At 38.1% G+C, this 21,034-nt stretch overlaps 1 protein-coding gene across 2 annotated transcripts in view; it reads left to right on the plus strand.

The window, feature by feature from the left end:
* The first annotated feature begins 5,261 nt into the window (after positions 1 to 5,261).
* PSME4 (proteasome activator subunit 4) overlaps positions 5,262 to 21,034 on the plus strand; it is a 59,790-nt gene continuing 44,017 nt past the window's right edge. Inside the window, exons 1-6 of one of the 2 annotated variants that reach the window (XM_030448261.1) lie at positions 5,311 to 5,580; positions 12,898 to 13,038; positions 13,549 to 13,665; positions 15,024 to 15,083; positions 18,737 to 18,781; positions 19,997 to 20,146. In XM_030448261.1, coding sequence (XP_030304121.1) covers positions 5,405 to 5,580; positions 12,898 to 13,038; positions 13,549 to 13,665; positions 15,024 to 15,083; positions 18,737 to 18,781; positions 19,997 to 20,146 — 689 coding nt within the window. In that variant the 5' untranslated portion in view covers positions 5,311 to 5,404. Of the gene's footprint in view, positions 5,581 to 12,897; positions 13,039 to 13,548; positions 13,666 to 15,023; positions 15,084 to 18,736; positions 18,782 to 19,996; positions 20,147 to 21,034 lie in introns of both variants that reach the window. The other variant, XM_030448260.1, reaches the window with a different exon arrangement.

A 21,034-nucleotide genomic window follows, 5' to 3' on the forward strand; every position in this document is an offset into this window, starting at 1 on the left:
CTACTCCAGCACATGGAGCAAAGTCTGCTGCAATTCTGCTTTGGCAAACAGAGTAGCTGTATGAAACTGCAAGGTCCATAAAGAGCTATTCCTGTGCAAGTGACAGCAGGCTGCCAAGGGACTGGTTCCTTGACTTCCTAGAACAGCAGAATCCCTAGAACTGACCTTTGTTCCTTCACTGTCATCACATGCTCCTCTGCAGCTGGTTTCTGTTTGGCAAGATGGTGAGAAAGGAAAATTCATCTCAGTGCTCTTAAGAGGAAAAAAAAATCATGTCTCTTTCCCCAAAGTCAGCTGCATTTATTTCATATCCAAGGAAGTACTGTTTATTTAAAACAGCTATGAGTAATTTGGAAAGAAATCAGCAGTAATCTTCTCTAATGAGGCTTAAGTCTATTCCTTTTTCTCCCTGAAAGCAGGGATATCTAGAGATATCATCATGAGTTTCAAATATTTAGAGGAAAGAGACCATCAAAGCCAGATTCTCTTCTGTGCATTTAAGACAACTCTGCTTTCCAAATCTTAGGCAATAAGACATCTAAAGAGAACAAATATAGGAAGTAGAGAGGGAAAGCCGATTTTGCTATGAATTTATTACCAAGGAGGATTTTTGTCCTGTTTTTGTACAAATAGTGACTGTTCATCCATGTAAGAACAGTAACCCACTAACTTTAGCTTGGGAAGAGGCCCATTTTTATTTTGTGAATTGATATAACTGAGGATGGATGTAACTGCCCAAACTCTTAAACAGAACCATCAAGAATGTAAAGTGAAGGATAGTGATGTTGAGAATACTCAGTCACCCTTGTCTATTAAGAAATGTTTCACAAATTATATAGGTGTTCATATTAGCACTTTAGCCCCTTCACGAGTCCCTTTTATTTCTTTCAATATAGGCAAAACTGAGAAAAGTTTGACTTCTGTTAGAATATATGTATCTAAACAGGCACTATAGAAATGAAGTGTATGTACTTTAGCTCATACTGAACCTGCCTCCCCATCCAACTTGGGAACATGTAATAAAGTATTTAGACAGCCTTACATTAGAGACCTAAAATTAGTTACTCTGAGTCACACTTTAGAAGAAACTATTTTTGTCCCATACTATACAGGAAGCTTAAGTTCCTTGGCACCTCATTTAGATGCTGTAATCACTCTTGCCCCCATCCTCCAGTTTCCTGTAAAATAGAAGTTTATGCAATAGGTAAGTTGTAATCTTTGAAAATTTCCTCTATATTTAGATAGTGCAGTATTTCTCATATTTTTTTAAATAAGAAAAAGGAGGTCACGTATCTCCAGTGAGATTTTCTAGCTATAAGCCAGCATAGGTATGTTGTTTGTAAAACAAGTATTTGTTTCCTTGACTTAAAACTAGTGATTTAAATCACACTCCCACAAGTCAAAAGATTGGTTAGACTGACTAATCTTACTGCCATCTTGCCTACTGTTTCTCAAGAAAGGAATAACCACAGTTGAGATCCTAGGGGCAGGAGCCAAGCAGCCAAACAGCTGTAATTACTGCTCTTCACTGTTTATACCAGACAAGGAACTGATACTATACAAAATCTTTAGACCAAATCAGTTTCCCAGAGGCAGGAGAGTAAACGCTTTCACAGCGGGCTGTAATTACAGGCTCTTCTTCTGTCCTCATTCTGAAAGGATGGAGCAGCTCCTTGCAATGAAAATGCCCTTGTTTAGACTGAAGACTTCCAGCTAGTAATCACAGAAGCTCCTTTTTGGAGAAAGTAAGTTATGCCACCTGATCTGAAAATCTTTGCCAACCCAAGTGCCTGCTTGGGTTGACTGACCAATTTAGAAACACTGGGGTGAGAGAAGGTCTGAGGATCCTCATCACTGCCAACATCAGAAAGAAAGCTATTCCTCTTTCTTTTTGTAATGGAGCACTTTGAGATATGGGGGGGTAGAGGGGGGGGTCACAGACCAGGAAAGGTATGACACAGGTGATATGAAATTCCAGTTTAATTGGGTGTTCTTTTCCAAACTGTAAAATACATACATGTCACTCAAAAAATTATTCAACTTTTAACTTGGGACAGATGGGTCACTAAGCAAAATGTCTAGATAGGAAAAGTAGTTGCTTGAGAGCTGAGATAGCTGAACCCATGGTTAAGGCTGAGTGACAAGTTTCCTAAATACCGATGACAGTGGTGGTGTTAGTTGACCTAAAGCAGCAAGCCCTCCAACGAGGGAACAGGCAAACAGCACACAACATGACCTCAGTCTCTGCTAAGTGTTGAAATTTCTCATTAATGGAAAGATTTTATTTTTTTTCACAACTTGGATTCATCAGTTCTCGAGATTTAATGCCAAAACCTACAGGTGGCAACCATACTTGGGTTGCTCTCAATTCATATTCCTCCTACTTAATAAGAGAGGAAAAAGCTGTTGGTGCAAGTACCACCGATGGGTTCCTTGTTATGAGAGCTGGTCCTTCAGCAGATGACTTGGGAACCAAATGTGCTTTTACACACTGCTGCAGCCAAAACATACTGCACACTTAAGAGCAAATTTATTCTTTATTTACTTGCCAAAAGGTATACTTTTCCCCCCTTTTAAATAGCAGCATGCCAGCACACTGGTGGAGAAAAGGATTATTTTTTTAATAATTAATAAATACAATTAGAAAACTAATAAATACGCAGAAAATACTTTGAAAATGCAAGTATTATACATATGCATACTGTTGAAATTTATAATGGGCTCAGAATCTCCTTTTTCCTTGTTTCAGATTCTAAAAATGGGAATCACATTTCTAAGAACAGGAAAGTCAAATTAGTGCAATAACATGACATAAGGTGTCAGTGGCATAATTTGCACATTTTTCCCCCAAGAGGTAAGTGTTTAATTCTAGTGGAAGACACTTGTGTGTCTGAAATACAAGGGTTACAGACCAGGAAGCTTGCTGGTTCAGATAAAACAGGCTCCTGAAGGTCAGAGGTGCTTATTCACATTGCAGAACACTTAGAAATGTGGGAGACAACAAGCTTTAGTTTTAACTTGGGTTAGAAAGGGCAAAAAGAGTATTTTTTTGCAGGAGTATTTTTTTGTGATAATGTAGCTATGAAGCAACAGAATGCAGCTTTGAAATTCCTTATGTATCTGCCAACTTCAGTTTTAGAAAATTGGACTATAATTTTGATACTTGTTTCCTCCAATCCAAACAAACTCTGCATACTTCAAATTTAATAAACACTTTCCCACTCTGGAAACACCTATTTGGACAAACCTCCATCGCAATTAAGTAGGAAAGAAGAAATTACTGTAACAGAAAAAGAGTAATTTTAGACTTCTCAGTTTCAAGGTGCATACATTTTCAATTAAACATGAGTATTTTTTTTCTTTATTACAGCTTCTGGTCCAGTTACCCAAATTATCCTTGTCCGAACTGATGATAAATCTATTAATTTCCTAGTGTTTGGCTACACCTTTTGCTTACTGTTGTTTTCACCAACAGAAAACAAAAAACAAGACTTACTTTGGATCTTTAGGTATGTCACTGTAACCAAGTTTAATTTTTAATTTAGGTCAGAAAGGACAGAAATTAATGTATAAATTGTTTTGCATAATGTAGATACGAGGCAATAAAATGTACTTGTCAAGTCACTGAGAAAGATGTCAATACCCTCCAAATCACAGTAACAATTAGAGCAAAGTCCAGCTATTTTGTAATAATGCAGAAGTTGATATACATAATCTATGAGATTATGTGAGTGTTCTAGAAATTGAAAAGTATTTAAAAAGTATTGAACTCTAGAACGAATTGTTCTACTTCTCTAGTTCAATATATAGGTCTAGAGAGGTGAAAAAAGGCAGACCTTTGTTTCTTGACACCTGCTTGAAAGGGCTTGGCCTTTGTAGCACTTCAATCAAGGGATATTAGCAGAGTACTTAACCAATGTCTCATCCAGTTGTGACCCTGAATAATGACTTTTACTGAAATTTTATGAAAAAGAGTTTTGGTACGTTTCAAGTTATTATAAACACAAAAAATTCACAAGAAATTACAAGAAAAAGGCTTGATGTGAAAGTAAGGAAGCACAGAACCTCCTTTGTGCACCCAGGAAAACCTTACTTTACATAGGGCCGATTTATTTGTATTCTTAGTCAGAAGAACCCCACAGCACTTGTTTTGGTGACTGTGAATTCAAGGGGTGTGACTCTGCTCATGCAGATAGACTGGAAATAAAAATAATGCCGGATACAGAAGGCATGTAACAAGGTAGTATAAAGGTACTCTTTAGGAAAATGCCATGGTTATGTCTAAGCACTGTGGCCTTTGCTTATTAAACGGTTGCACTTCTCCTCCATGTAACATTTCCGCATTTAGTTAGCTTTTTTTTTTTTACATTTTAAGCAGAGCTAGTTTGAGCATAAAGATCAGAAAACGGGATTTGCGCTAGTCAGTAGCTTTAAATCTAATCAGTTTGCAGCTGTTGTACTGTCACGATGTAATTCTTGAGGGGATATTCAATTAACAATTATATTTAGGAGACAGCTGGAGATAATAGCTATCAGTACTGTTATCACATGCATCACGAGCTTTATCCCACACCCACGGGCCAATGGCAGGAGCAGCACCGCTGAGCTCTGCGTCCACGACTAGCGTTATTATATCAAATAAGCCTCTTAAAACAGCCGCGCAATCCGCTATCAAACTCCGCGGCTAATTATCTCCATCGTGACGCCCATCCCCGCGCCAGATGACATTTTCTGGGGGGTAAAGACCAACCTTCGGTTCTCTTCAGCAGCCCCGCTCTCGCCAGCACCTGGAAGGTGATTTTTTTTTTTTTTTTTTTAAATTCTGAATTACGTGTTAAGGCTGACGGCAGATTGACGAAAAGGTTGCGGGTTTGTTTTTTTTTCTTTTCTCTTTTTCTCCTTTTTTCTTTTTTTTTTTTTTCTTTTTTTTTTTTTTTTAATAAACCGCAAAACCACAGAGGTGAACTCTGAACTCCATCCGGAGCTCCCGACCTGCCCGCCACATCCTTTCCTCACCTCTGGGACTGAAGGAGTAGCGCCCGCCGGCTCATCCCCCGCCTCAGCGCGCCGCTGCTGGCCTGAGGCGGGGACGCGGGTCCGTTTACGCTCCCTCCTCCCCTCATCCCGGCCCCGAGGGGTGAATCCTTGAGCAAAACTCCTCCCGCCTGCGTGTGTAGAAACGGGGGTGGGCGAAGCAGAGGGGGCCGCTCCTGCACGGCGGGGCGGGTGCCGCTTTCCGGCGGAAATGAGCGGAGCTGGGCGGGGCGTTCCTTACCACAGCGGCCGTTCCCCAGGTTGTCGTCACGGCGCGGCGCTGGGTGACCGCCGGGGGCTGGGCTGGGCCGGGCCGGGCAGGGACAAGCAGCCGGCCGGGGCGGCAGCGCGAAGTAACTCGGCGCCGGCCATGGCGCCGCCGGCACCGCAGAAGCAAATCGTCTACAACAAGCTGTTGCCCTACGGGGAGCGCCTAGAGGCCGAGTCCGCCCGCTTCCTCGGGCAGATCAAAGAAAATCTGGCCCGGGCCGTGCAGCTCCAGGAGCTGTGGCCCGGAGGGCTCTTCTGGACCAGGAAGCTCTCGACGTGAGTGCCCGGAACGATCTTTCCCTGGGGCGGCGGTGTGGCTCCTACTCGGGAGCAGGGGCCTGCGGGCTAATAGGGTGCGGACCCGGGGGGAGGGGGTGTTGGGCTCGTCCCTGTCCCGCGGGGCCCCCTCTGGGGCCGGAGGGGCTGCTGAGGAGCGCGGCGGGAGGGAGAGAGGCAGGGAAGCGGGCGGGCTTCATAACGGTTCCCTCCGGTGCCGCTTGCTCGGAGCCCAGCAGGGACCGACCACCCTGTGCCCTCCTCCCGGCGCGGCTGAGGGTCGCTGAGAACTGCGCTCCGTCCGCAGGGCCCGGGCAGCTCCGCCGAGAGCTGCCGCCCCGCCGGTAGTCAGGCGTTAGCCCGGGTCTTACACAAGGCCCGCCAATGCTTCCACGGAGGAAACGGGGACAAAGGTGGCTTCGTGTCCAACAGCTTGCCTGTCTCTGAAACTTTCCCAAATGTTACGAGTCAAGCTCTCGCAGGTTCGTTTGTTTTGTTTTTTAGTACGTACTTGGCCACCTGTTTCTCCTCTTGCCTTTTTAAGCACGTTGTGCAAGGCACCATCTCCGTGTAAGTCTTGCTGTAGGAACACGAAGTCGTTTTTGAGGCAGGCTGTTTGTTAGCTCAGTGCTAGCAGGATTAAATTCTGCTTAATGCTGTGTAAACACCGCTGGTGCCCTTTATATCTTGCCTTTGCTGTGGCACGGTGTAGTTTATGCCGGTGCTGATTGTGCTGTCTGCGATGGCAAGGTGCTTTAAATACAGGTAAAAAACACGGTGATTTCATAGATAGGGCATAGGTTTCACTTAGTGAATTTTTCAAAGTATGCTTCGCACTTTTTTCTTAAGACACTATTTGGAACACCCTGGCACTGAAAACGTCATCGTATGATGACGGCTCCTTTAGCTTCAATCAATAAACCGTTTTTCTGTGGACGTTTATGATGTTTTTTTTTAATTGGTGAATGCTCTGTGTGCCTTCATAATCTGTGTTTTCTGTGTGCTAGAAATGATGAAATGTGTGCCTTTTATATAGTTTTGAGATCTTCACTTGCAATTTTCTTCTTTACATAAGTAATTTTTTATGTACATATTAAAGGGGAATTGGCGTATATTGGGCTGTCAAATCTGTTTGATACATATGTATTGAAGTGTGTCTCTACCTTTGCCAGGAGTCATTCTTAGATGGAATTACCTTGATGGTAGCAAAACAACTCACATGTTTGCATTATGTGACAGTTCAATCTCTTGGAACCTTTTTGGTACTGTTTCCCTCCCCCCTTCCAGCCATCTGTTAGGCTCGTACTGGTTTCAGTGGTACCTGTTGTCTCTACTTGTGGTAGAACTTAATATACTAGTCAAGCTGAAATAAACTGTAGTAGTTTTTATTACAAGAAAGATCGGCATTAGGTAAGTAGGCTAAATGTGGCACAATAAGTCGTTAGAAAATATGCATGGTGGTATTAGAATCGTGCTATTACTCACTCCCTAAATTGCAGTTACTGTTCCCGGTTTAGTCTTCAGGGCAGTAAATTTAGCCTATTGAGAACTGCTGCTCTGCTACTTTATGAATCACTGGGAGATCAGGAGGCTCTAATTTGTGGTTTTCCACCTACCCTTTGAAGTCTGAATTTGTTGTGTGTATGTTTGTAACTTGTCTGATGCCTGTTAGTTCCATGGTTTCTTTGTGGGACACGATATGCAATAAGATTGAATATGTTTGGATTTAGGAAGGCAAGGAAACAGTGGGCTTGGTTTAAAAATAAGCTGGTGGAGTTAATGTGAGAGAGATTTTGCTCTTCAGTTTAGCTTGACAAAACACTTCTGTGGGATGAAATATGTTAATAGAAGTTTAGGCTTAGATGAAACACTTCCAACCATACAATATTCTGATGTCATACTGAAGATAAATTATAGAATAATTACAATAAAATAAAAGTTTTGCTACCTATTAATAGTGGGCGGTTCACCTCCAAATGAACTTGCTGCCTTTTTTCCTTGCTGGCCACCTGTAATAAATAGCATACTGAGGAAAAAAAAGCAAGAGCAAAGAATCTTCATAATGGTATAATTGCTGCTTAGCTTTGTTGCAAATGTCTAAATTATCTGGTTTTCTCACAATAGTCTGTGAAATAATTTATAGTCAGAACTGTGGCTGGTGTGTTTTAAATCTGTTTCTTATACAGATAAAAATGCTAATACAAACATTGTAATATGTACATATGTATAAATGAGTAAAGAAAAAAAAATTGTGTGCAGGTTATATACTTATATAGTTACATCTCCACAAGTACTTGCAACTTCATACAACCTGCAAAACCCCTGTAGAATATGAAAGTGAAACAGATTTTCTTGTTTTATTGAAAAATTGAGTATTGGTTACTATTTCATGCTGACAGCTGAAGCTGTGCTCTTGTATTTCTTTTACTACCAACAGCTGAAAACATGACTTGCACATAGTTATCTTAAGAGCAGCTGTTTGCTGTCATGAACTGAGCAGAGGAAAAAAAAAAGTAAACTTGGAGTTGTAAGCTGATTTGCCTCTTTTATGCACCATATTTAGTGTTGCAGACTGGTTCTTTGGGATGCATATGTGGAGTGTGGTGAGAGAACGTTCTCTCTTGTGAAGACAGGAATAGTGCAGTTAGTTGAGTAACTTCTAGCAGTGAAATTCTCATGTGAGAAAAAGAATGCTTCATGCTTCAAAGACTGGCAGTTAAATCTGTTACCATTGCCCAAAATTGCCCCAACTTTGGCTGGTAAAATCTCTGTCTTAAAAACACTAATCTGGTTGTGAAAGCGAGTAATGAATAGCTTGTGTGGCATGAGGGAGGGAAAACAGGGTTCATCAAAATAATTTGCTTAAACGTTTTCGTGTCATAGTCTTTTATGGTCTCTAGGATAAAAATAGGCTGCTGTTTCACTTTTTCCTGCTGTCATGTTTTACATAGAAACTTTGTGCACAGCATTTTATTTTTTTTTTTAGAGCATAGCCTGTAGATTACCATATTAACATAATATGAACGTTAGTTTCTGCACATGTAGTCAGCGAATGTTTTTCTGTAATTTCAGTAGGCAAGTGAGGAGTTTTTGGAGCTGAGGGCTACACTTTCTGTTGCTTACAGCGTTATTTTATGTGCTTGTCAGATGTGGGCATATTACAAAATGACATTTAATTGTCTTGCAGTCAGGTATGGAAAAAATGCAGCTCAGCTGTTTTGAATTAGAATGACAGGACACAAAGTTACAAGTGAGGATAAAAAAATCTCAATAGGGCTTTACTGGATTATTTCAATTGCTATTGAATGTAAATCTTACTAAATGTTTCCCTCTTATCAGGAAAATGCTTTCCTTTTGGATGCATATGGGATATGTGTGTATATTGTGTACATGTAGTTTAATTAGTCTCCTTGAGCATGTTTTTTTGGTTGGTTTTTGTTGTTTTTTTACAGAATTTGTCAAAACCTGAGTTTTAGACCACCTAAAATCCTCTCCTGTGTGTTAAATTAAAATAGATAGCTAGGAATTCAGGAGAGTGCTCTATTCATCTTAACAATCAAAGGCAACATTTAAATGTAGCAGAGCAGCCAACTTTCTAGGGCAGTTTAGGATGTCCACTTGATACCACAGTACATTTCCTAAAAATAACTCTTATTGTCATGGTGGATTGAGAAATTGGATGCCTAGTACTGTCAGAATATGGAATTGGCTTTTTGGTTCTAAATTTTATTTTGTTTTTTTGCACATCTCCAGGGACCATGTCTTCTGTGCAGAAAGGTTAGAGCTTCAAACAATATTTTCACTTCGTAATCATCCTTTTTAGATTGGTTGGACAGGTCAGCCTTCTCTTTTGTTTTTTCTCTCTACATAGCTGTACTCCAAATCAGAACCCAGTGAACCTGCACAATGAAGGACAATTTATTTATACTTTTTGCAGTTCACTGGTAGAGGAGGGCAAGAGCTCAAAAGTCTAATGGTTTTCTTAAAGGAGGAATCAAAAGGAAAGTGGAATGAAGATTTTTCAAGAATCAATGTAGTATTACCTGTCTTCATGTAAGAAGACTTAGTTTCTGTTTTGCAGCAGTTTAGTTCTAGAATTTTTTTCCCAATAACCCTATTTTTGTTTTTTCATACTGAAGAGCCATGGTTATATGGTGAACAAGCATTTGTATGATTAGCCCCTAGGCATCATTCAGGACTCATGAAGTTCTGTCTATATTCCTCTATTTAGAAATGGTGATATTAAATATTTTTGTGATAGGATGTTCTGAAAGTCTAGCACTTACATTTTGCTCGTTTCATCTTGAGGAAAACATGATCAACCTCTTTCTAGAAGGAATTATTTTCTGTCATTGTCTTAATGCACAGCTGGATTAAGGCAAATAGTTGATGGTTTTAAAAGTTGCCTCTTCCCATATATAAAGAAGCTGTAAATTTGGGAACAATTGGGCATCTTGTTCTGCTTCCTGGGCTTAGTGACATCTTTGTGCATAGTACTTTTCTGTGTACTGTAGTCCTTCTGTTTCTTAATTAAGCAGCATTTTCATAATAGAACTGCTGTTGGCAAGTGTAAAGAAAGGTAACCAGCCAAACATTTTACGTGTGTGTGTGTATATATATATATATAAGCTGATATTAATTTGATTGCTTATGTAGTGTTTCTTTGTAGTTTAAATTTATTTTTCAGGCTTCTGCTGTTTCTTTTTTTGCTCATACATGAAGAAATTAAACCAGAATCCTTTATTACCTCATGCATAGTATTATGAGAATGGAGAAGTACACAGAAGTGCATGTGACTGAAGGAGAATGAAATAAAAAGCATTGAAAGTTAAACTTTATTTTGGAACCCTCTGTTCCAATGAGATGAGCCTTTGCTGGTTTTTTTTTTCCCTGTTGTGTACTGTCATGAAAGCTACAAACACTCTGGTAGGGAAACTCCTCTAAAGTTTGGTCATTGCATCAAACACTGTCTTACTGTAAGTGAAGACTAGGGGAAATTAAGTGGGAGTGATAAGGACTGGTGATAGGAGTGATAAGGCTGGTCTCTCATTGTTGCAGAAAATGTCTCTGATTTGCCTGTTCTGCTGGTTTTTAGTCATGTGCTTTTCCTTTTAGAGTCCGAGGATAGCTCTTATGTCAGCTTAGGACGTTTTTGTGTTGTCCTGATTGTTACTGCATATATTTTGGAAAAGCTTGTAGATTTTCACATTAAATTCTTGCAGTACAGTTCATGTGTATGCTTTTAGAAGGTTGCAATTAATATTGCAATTAAAATAAATATGTATAAGTTACATACTTCTCTTAGCCTTCACAAAATCAAGTGGCACCCATTTTTTTTCCCTGAGTATTTTTTTTTTTCCTTGTCTATTTTATGCATATGAAAAGTGTAGGTGTTCAGCTCTTGGTATAATTTTATAGGTAGTGTTTCTGGCCAATGCAGATAATTTAGGTTCCTGTGGTAGAAGAGTGGCTTTTCTTATATTTTGTTTGTTTTCTTCTGTGTTTGAAATAGGTAAAAAATGTTGAAATTGGCATTAGTGAAAGTACTGCCCATCAAATATAAAAGTCCCCCCTTGAAATCGGTGAACAGAAGAAAAAGGGCTGGAAAGAAGTTCTGAAAATTTATTGGGTGTTTTGTTATTTGTTTGATTGTTTTGGGGTTTTTTTCCCCTTTTTCTGGGAACTGGTGATTACTGGGTTGCCGGAGCCTTGCAGCTCTCCCACTGTGCCTTGGAAGGAAACTGGAGGAAGACAACTATATTTAAGGAATTTATTATATTTAAGGAAACTAACTCCTGTTGTTTACAAGCTGTGAGTGGTCCTGAAAGTTTAGAGATATTTTGGTTTAAATTGAGGAACCAGGGATATGGGGAAGTAGGGAATAGGACTACTCAAGCAGTTGAGTCCAAATCCCGTGTGCTGTTGTGTCACTGTGAAGTGTGCTTTATGTAAGTAGGTTTTATTAAGGGAACTGAATTTTAGTTCTCTCGTAGTCAGCTCTCCCGCCGGCAGTTTGTGAGAAATAGAAGTTTACAGAGGAGCTAGAAACATTTGAAACTAAACCAGACAGAATAGTATAATGAACACAGTGCTGGAGGAGGCAATTTCAGAAACCAAATCGAGGCATCAAGATAGTTGTTAGCTCAGTAACTGCTAACGTTTGCCCCGTGGAAGTTCCCTAGCCTATACTACGGTCAAGTAGGAGTGCTTCAGAAATGTTTTCCTTCCAAGACTTCTCACGTGGTGGTTCCTGTGTAGGATTCTGCAATGTGTGCTGCTCTGCCTGCCAAATAAGCAGTGTGAGATCTGGCATTCTTCACATTACCAGAGAGAACCTAGATGTTCCAGGGAGGTATATTTAGCAACAAATCAATCCACTTCCACTAAACCTTAAAAACAATGAACAGGTTTCTCAGAAATTGTGTTACAGGGATTTGTATCTTCTATGCCTTATCTAACAACTACTTGGAGGGTAGTGTATTGGTAAGGTGGAAACTTTAAGAATAATCAGAGCAGTAATAGAAAAGGAAGGTGTGCTTCCCAGGTGACTAGTAACTTACAGTTGTGTAACACTTGAAATGCTGCACTAAAACCTTTTACAGGTTTTGCTAGGTCAGGGTATCTTTTAAGACTTTAAATGTGCTTCTTTTTTTCCAATTTCAACTTGAAAACAGCAAGCACTCCTTGCAGAGTTGGCCTCAATGGATCTACAGTTTATTAAGATAATAAATATAAGGTACAGCAGCAGGACACAACACCAGCAAAGCTCAGTAGTTAAATTGATTGTTCAGCCTTACTGGAAACTATCTGATTTGGACCTTAGGATTTTTATTTTTTATTTTTTTTTTCTTAGCCCCTGGATTGTGGCCTGTTCCCTTCTTGAAGTGCCGCAGCTGAAAAGAACAGACAAAATAAGGCTGCTTGTGACAGCTGTAGTGGTTTTTTCTTTTTTTAAAGAGAAATAAATACATGGGTATGAAAATAGTACAATAGCTAGTACATTCTGAGCTGAGGTGAAATAATATGATCTTTGTGGTGTTTATGTTTAGCTGTGTTTAGATTTGATGAAGTTTAGCTATTTTGTAGAATGTTGAAAGACTGTAAACTTCATTTGCTCATGCTTTTGCTTGCGGTAGTTTCAGTTTTTGATCTCCCTTTGCTATATATCTTTAGGTTCTGGCTTGTTGTACTCATTACTCATTGAATTAGATTTTACTTTTGTTTCATTAAACAACAAATTAGAGAAAGTCAGGCTCAGTTCTCACATAAAATAAAAATCTTTAAAAATATTGCTGGCTCATCTTGTTTTGTTTGTAGATACATCCGATTATATGGGAGAAAATTTAGCAGAGAAGAGCATGTGCTTTTTATCAAATTGTTGTACGAGTTGGTAACAATTCCAAAACTGGAGATCAGCATGATGCAAGGATTTGCACGCCTGTTGATAAACCTGCTAAAGTAAGTACAGATTTCTGCTGACTCTGAAACTTTCATCTCTAATTAGCTGATAACTTTGCTTGCTTAATGTTGTTGTATGTTTTAATGTATTAGTATATTCTGTTGCAGGTTACTTCATGTAGATGTCCCCTGTACAGGTGATGTTGTTTAAAAAGGGTTCTCGTGCAAACACCTTGACCCTTTCAGAGCCTTGGGAATGGGATCAAAAATGAAGGAGTGCCAGGGTTATATTCTTACTTGGAAAAGAAACTCAGAGAGCCAAGTAATAAAGTTGAATCTCAAATACAGAGGAGATTAGGACTGTCTCACAATTTGATGTTTATTTCACTTAGACTTTTCCTGAAGACTTGACAGCTTCTGTTAGCACAGAAATGCTGCAAGTGGCTGGTGATAAGCATAATTCAGAGCAGTGATCTGAGGTATTCTAATGTGCAAAGTATTGATGTAGCTGTTTAAGATTGAAGTGCTGTGGGTTTGTTTTTTTAATTGTTTGTTTGGGTTTTTTATTAGGAAAAAAGAACTGCTTTCCAGGGATGACTTAGAGTTACCATGGAGACCACTTTATGAAATGTTGGAAAGGATATTGTACTCCAAAACAGAACATCTTGGATTAAATTGGTTTCCTAAGTAAGTCTGCATTTAAAAACATTCAGTACTTAGAAATTGTCTTTTAATATCTGGAATTTGACGCACAGTAAATACTTTACTTATACTTTCATAATGTATATTTCAGTAATTGCATGCAAGACTGCACTAAATCACATCAATTGTTCTGCCTATTAATTGTTTGCTTTGATGTTTCTCTAAGAATGCAAGTTCATTTCTAAATATTCTGAAATGGGGATGATCTTCAACTTGCTTTATGACGATAACCCACAGTTGAACAGATTTAATGTTAAATGAACTGTACTCTGATTCAATGTCTGGTGTTCAGTTTTATAACACAGGGTTTCAGAAAATTAAAACAGTACTGTTCTTACATATCAGTACTATGAACATTCTGTAATATAAGTGTAAATTGGTATGCATACAAAGAAAACAAAGTGCCTTCTATAGGAAATACATACATGTATTCAAAGTGATGATGTTATATGGACAGATCCATTTTTTCCCAGTTAAGAATTTTAGAAATGTTCTACTGATTTTAAAAATCTTCATTGCTTTCTTTCATCTGCCAATCCTTCCTTATCTGCAGAATTTCCAAAATTACAGGTTTCCTAAGAATTCCAATTAGAGAAGGTCCTGCTCTATAAATTACATATTATAGAATAAATTACCTGGATAATTTATATTTGTTAGAATTCAAACTTCATGTAAAGAAATGCGTGTGAAAATATGTAGTTGGCATTAAATAAAAAAGTCCTTCCATCAAAGGATGTTGAAGTAATACCTTTTACTACTTCCTTTTACTGATTGGGAAGTCCTATTGCTAATAATTAACATGAACAGGAAATATATATGTAGCCTTGTAAAATATTATAGAGCACTTAATGTTGAATTTTTCTCAGCTGGAAGCAAAATTTTGCTCAATTGCATTATTTTGCTAATTGTAGGTGTTGCTTGCCAGTGCAAATCCCAAGGAGCAGAGCTTTCTTTCCTTGGTTTATTTTATGCATATGCCAGCACTTACTAAAACTGGCTACTCTGCTTAGTGGGGATGTTGACCAGTCACTTCATTTTCTGTTAGAGAAACTAGCATGGTGGGGAGGAGACTTTTAATTCTAAGAGGGAAGAGAAGATTGAGCTGGGAGAAAGATGTCAGTTGTGGTGGTCTGAAACTTGCTGATTTTATGAACTGGGTTAGATACCAGATATTACATCTTAATATGCAGTGCGATTTGTTCTCATACAGTGTGTTTTTTCTTCTTTACTATCAGTTTAAGGTCTGTCTTTTTGGTGAAAGTCAAGAGATACTTTTAAAAGCTGATTGATTTGATGTATAGCTGTTAATTTAACTGCTGTTTTAATTTTTTTTTTGTATTCAGTTCATATCGACCAGGCTTGTCTTCACCTAAAACATTTGTGCTTAATGTATTACATAGGTGGTAAGAGATTTTTTTTTTTGTTCAGCTCTGGCTGACGTGTGATCTTCTGCATGTTCTGTTAGATTATAACACTTGTCACACAGGTGTAATTTTCTGCATAAATAATTGTATTGGAAAACCCATGTTAACATTACACCACTGTTTATGAGAATGTCGCACTGTATGGAAACCTTTCTAATTGGGGAACAAGATAGCTTGTGTGAAGTGGCAGATGAAGTGGCAAATGCTAACTAATTTAACCAGCACAGATACTTCAAGAGTCAAATGAGAGGTAGATTTTACATTTTGAATAAGTGCTGTATCTGAATTTGGACAAGCTGCTTACTGAGTAAGTGTACCTTACTATTAAAAACGATGAAATCATGGAAAGTGTTTTAGTAGTGAGGTAATAGATTCTGGAAAATAACCTCTGGAAAATAACAGCAATAACCTTGCATCTGTGAAGTGTGCAACAAAGTTTCTGTGTCAGAAGAGTTTACTGTGAATTTTTGCAGTGAATACGGTATCAGATATTTTGATGTAAATATAAAATCAGAAAACCAATATGAGTGGAAGTGAAACTGAAGTGGTTTTTACTTCAGTGCATTTGTTAAAAAATAAATTTCTAGTTGTACTAAACCAATGAGAGATTTGATATTTGGCTCACCGTAGTTGCTAATTTTTTTAGTGAATTTCTAAAACTACAGCTGGTTGCTCTTTTCATTGTCTTAACTTAAGCTCTTGTAATGCAGTGCCCATGACAGGACTAGGATATTCCTTAAGACCCAAAACTGAAAAACTGAAACGTGAAAAACTGAAAGCTGTGCTTTTACTGCTTTTTATAATTCAGGATTCAATGGTATCAGTTTATACGGTAATTGTTTTAGATAAAACATGTTTCTCTCTGAATATGCAGGGAGGGAGGTGGGGAACAGATGTACAAGTTGATGTGGTCATGGTCTTTCTAAAAGAAGAAAATAGTTATGTAGTGCCAAAGTGATGGCTAGTGATAGAGGTTACACAGTACTGTTGAGTGGGTTTTAGTGTATCTATATGGCAAGGCATAATAATAAACTAATACTTCAGGTAATAAGGAGGAATTAAGAGAAAAAAATGAATGGGATAAAGAATTTTCTTTTATCTTATTAAATACACTGTTTTTTCATAGGGGAAATATTATGTTAATATTTCTAAGTAATACATCTTAATGGAAGATAACTTCCAGTGTAAGTGGCTTCATTCTCTCTCGATTACAGAGGTTTTAATACCTTATGCAAATGGTTAGCATTAAATGCCTGAGCAAGGACAAGAGTACAAATTACAGGAGGCTGATGCAGTGTGGTTTATTGGATCATCCTGTGTGGTTTATGTAGCTGGGTCTGTGCTGTTGTGCTCTGTTAATCCATGGCTAGGTTCAGTGGTAGAGCAGTGTATAGATATTTGTCAGTGTGGTAGTTGTAAATGTCTTTGAACAAACTCAAGCTTTTTATCAATGGCTGCTCTTCCACTTTTGGTTAGACTTTCTCCTTACCTGCTACTGCAAAATTGTTCAAAGTGATAATGAAAATGATAACCATCAGTCTCTTGTTCTCCCAAGCTGTGTTGTCCTGTCCTTTTCTAACTAGTAGTTGTTAAGTGGGAATAGTGCAAGATGTCTTCTGTAGTTGGTCTGGAGTTTAAATGTCTTAGTGTAGTGAAATGAGGCAATCAGGTGTTGCTAATTAACAAGGTGGGAGGCGTGAGCTTGTGTTAAGCCCACCTGTGCCCAACTAGGGCTGACCCCAGCTTTTTGGCCTTTTATTGGTGGCCCAATCCTGCTCATGCGCAGCTGGGGTAAGCCCTAACTGGGCACAGGTGGGTTTAACACAAGCTCACGCCTCCCACCTCATAATTAGCAACACCTGATTGCCTCATTTCACTACGTCTTAGTAAGAAGTTTCCTTGTGTACCAAATTGTCCACTGTTGTTTTTTGTCTTTCTAACTTCCGTGCTCCATTTGTGGTCAGAAGACAGGAGCGAAGGATATCTCTTCCAATCTTCGTTCTCTTCCACTAACAAATACTGAGATTGGACTGAAAACTTGTGAATTTGAAAGGCTTGTTTATTTCTGGCTGTGATACTTCTTAAAATTCCTCTGTCTTTCAGGTTCTCCTTAGCAACAGGTTATTTCATTGGAGAGTGATATTGTGGGGATAGCTTTTTTGTTTGCTTTGTCACACAAACATTTTTCATGTTATTTTTTAATGCTCTTAAGGAATGTTGCTGGTTCGTGCTTTATCTGTCTGCTCTTGGAACAACTGTTGCCTATTTCCTAACACTTGCAAAAACCATTATTAACTCTAACACAGAATCTTTATGAGCTTCTTGCAGAGTTTGATCTTTTTTTTGTTTAATAATGGTTGACTGTTCCTCTTCAAATTTTAGAAACTGTCAGTCAGCTCAATTTTCATTCTGGGAGAAGTCATTATTTTATTTTGTCACTGTTGCAACATTCTGTACATTTTACAAAACTCCTAGAGCACTGCTTGAACTTTAGTGGTATGAGGGCTGGGTGGGCTTTTGTTAGCTTGCAGTGAATGTTGAGGTGTTGAAGAGACAGTGGTTGATCTGTTTTATATTTCTCCTAGCTTGTATTGGGTCAGTTGATTTGACGTAGGACTAAAGAGAGCGTGTGCATGCTCCATATTTGTTTGTGTCAGTTAATGGACCTAAACTGATCTTTGGTAAAATTCTAATGATACATTTTCATAATCTTTTTCTGATAAAAATAGAATTTCTGTATGTTAGGGTTTTTTATGTAGAACTTAAGGATGCAGTTTTTCTATTAATAGTACAGAAAGTATATCAAAGATAATAGGGAGTTCCTTTGCCACAACTTTATTTTTCACTTAGGGAATGTTTTTTACTAAAAGTTCACTTTAGTCTTGGGCATGTCTCGTGATAAACGGAAAATTTGAAGAACATGACAATTTACTACCTTTATGGTTTCGTCGATATTTCTCTTACTCCTCCCTCTTCCTTTTCTTTGAGTTTCTCTGAGGTTTAGTCTTTAAATGGTTTGATGGCATTCTGTGACAATTTGTGTTAAAGTGATTTCTCAAATAAGTTTTCTTGCTGTGGATAAAACCACTTAAAATCGGCTGTTAATTATGAGGGGAGCTATTGAAATAACCAGTGATTTGCAGTTAGCTCACTTGCCTTTCTGAGAACCACTGGACAAAAATACAAAAGCAGATTTAAAAGGAGAGATATGGTGTTGGAGTCCAATAATAACAACTTTCTGAAGTCTGGTGCCTGTATTTACCTTAAAAATATTTATGAAGTTCATATTCTTTTTCTGTTTGCATTTTTACCTTCCCCAAGAAGATACCTTACTCTGCTGATGGTACATGGATAAAATGCAGGATATTACTCATAAGAAATGATAGTTCTTCACTCTTTGCTGAAGTGCACTAAGTGCTAGAGTGGTATATGAAGAGGAGAACAGTTTGGCAGAGCAGTTACCATCATTATGGTTAGGTCTGTGTAGAAGGCAATCAGCTTCTGCATGGTCACAGAAAACATCTAATTACATCATCTTAAACTCTTGGGGGAAAAAAATCAACAAATGGTTGTTTATGTGGTCATTGAAATTTGGTAATGCACTAGTCCTAATGTTTTCTTTCTTGTTTCAGTTCTGTAGAAAGTGTTCTGAAAACACTTGTGAAGAGCTGCAGACCGTAAGTGTTAGGATTTTTTAAAAGCCTGTATCTTTAATATTGCTGTAAGAAGGGGAAGAAAAGTATTAAAAAAACTAGACACAAACACAGAAAGCCCTCCTCGTGTTTGGGGTGGAAGGTAGAGACTTTTCTGGTGTAGTGCCTCAGGAATGGTCAATACCTCAGGTTCATAGGTTGCTTAGAATGAAAACAAACTGACAGCCATGTTACATGTTACAATATTTAAACAAAGTGTAAAGTTGCTTGGTTGTTTTATTTTTTTTTCTCTATTTAAAAGCCTTGGTTGAAAATCTGTTAATAGATAGTCAAGATATCACTAGATAAGGCCATGATTGCTTTTCCTCTAATGTTCCCTGGGAACATTAGATGTGTGTGCCTGAGTCAGCCTTGCTCTCTGAACTAATTAGCTTTGTTAGCAGCTTAATATACTGCAAAGATGCAAAGAAGAGACCTGTTCACTTATTTTTACAGTTCATGTGTCCACTTTTAGTTATCTTCTGCTTTCATGGTAGCAGTTGTTTCACATGCTGATGTTACTCCGTTGAGCATTCCTATAGAAGATGCTGCTCTAAACACAATGTTAATATGAAGTGCATGGGGATAAAACAACCTTGCACTTCTCCCCCATAAGTATGATTTTGTAGCTAAATAAAACCCCTTAGTTTTCAATGTTGATTTGTTTGGTATCTTTTGAATACAAAAGCTACTGAGAGTGTTGTAAAAATGAAAACATTCTACTTTTCTCTTAAATTCTGACTTAATGTTGGGGCACTGATGTCAGCTGCAATAATGTTTTATTTGGTATGCATTTTAAATACTGCATTACATGGGTATTTAGTTTTCTTTAAAAGAAATAACCAGCATATTTGTTGTGTTCCAATAAATGTGCTTGATGCCTTAAGTAATCTCCTTTTTTTTTATAAAATATATTTTACCAACTGTGAAAAGTAGTTTGATTTTGACCAGCCTTCACATCAAAATGGTTTTTCATTGTACAGAATCCTTCCTGTTTCAACAAGACAATTTTTTTATGTTTGTGGTCTTAAAATGATGCTCTAAGTAGAGCTGAGGACTGCCTTCTGTTGCCCTGGGTACACTGTTGTACTGTAAAACTAAGATTTATGGTGTATTAGTAGGTAGTTATGAAATACGTTTTAAAAGACACAAACTTCAAAGCCAAGTCTTTGTGTGTTCAATGTTTTCCTTTTTTTTCAGGTATTTCCCAGAAAATGCAACTGCGGAAATGCTGGATGAATGGAGGCCTTTAATGTGTCCATTTGATGTTACCATGCAAAAGGCTATTACCTACTTTGAACTATTTCTACCTACTACTCTTCCACCTGAACTTCACCAGAAAGGGTTCAAGTAAGCACAATTGCATGTCTGTTGGGACAGTATTCTGTTGCAAATGCAAGCAGGTACCTTTTACAGAACAACTAGAAGTCAACTAGCAAAATGAATGGTGGCTTTTAAAATCATTTTTGGAGGGAGTTCAAGATGAAGTCAGTGTTCTTTTGTGAAAGTAACCTGAGGGAATCTTAGTACTTATGCTCTAACGAGTTCTTCCTTGTCTAGAATAAATCAGTGTACAAAAAAAAAAGTGTACAGAATGGTAAGCTACATTGAATTAAATGCACTTTAATTCTGAAGGAAGTCTCGCAAGTAAAAATTATTAACCATAGCACAGTTTTTTCATCTCACCTTCCATTTAATTTTGGGTAGTTTCTGGTGAGTCCTTCTTGTAGGTTAAAGTACAGCTGCTACTACAAATACGAGATTGTGAGGTAGAGGTCCTCAATACACTGTCAAGGTGTGGAAATGAGAAACAGTCAGAATACTACTACAGAAATTGAGTTTTAGAAGTAAAGAAGGAACATTTGCAGGAATTGATAGTATCATGATCATTTTTAAGGTAGAACTTTGAAAAATAAGTGGCATTTAGTGCATGTAGAGATTACTTAGGCTGGTTAGGTTAAAAGTGTATTTGTGCTATAGTGTTAATTAAAACTTCCAGGAGAGAATATTGTTTATGAAGGTGACTTTTGGTATGGAGGGTATGCATCCTTGGCTTCTGACGTATTCAGAATAAGTACTAAATGCTCATGTAACAGTCAATAGGGAAAAATTTTAAATTTTAAGGTAGAGGGAAATGAAGTGTAATTTATTTTCATCTGTTTTACCTGTCTTGAGGTGAATGTAATGAATGTTCATATGCAATGAAATGGGGAAGGTGAAGTAGAAGGGGAAACTTCT

The sequence above is a fragment of the Calypte anna genome, chromosome 3, assembly GCF_003957555.1.
Source record: "Calypte anna isolate BGI_N300 chromosome 3, bCalAnn1_v1.p, whole genome shotgun sequence".
NCBI classification, from domain to species: Eukaryota; Metazoa; Chordata; class Aves; order Apodiformes; family Trochilidae; genus Calypte; species Calypte anna.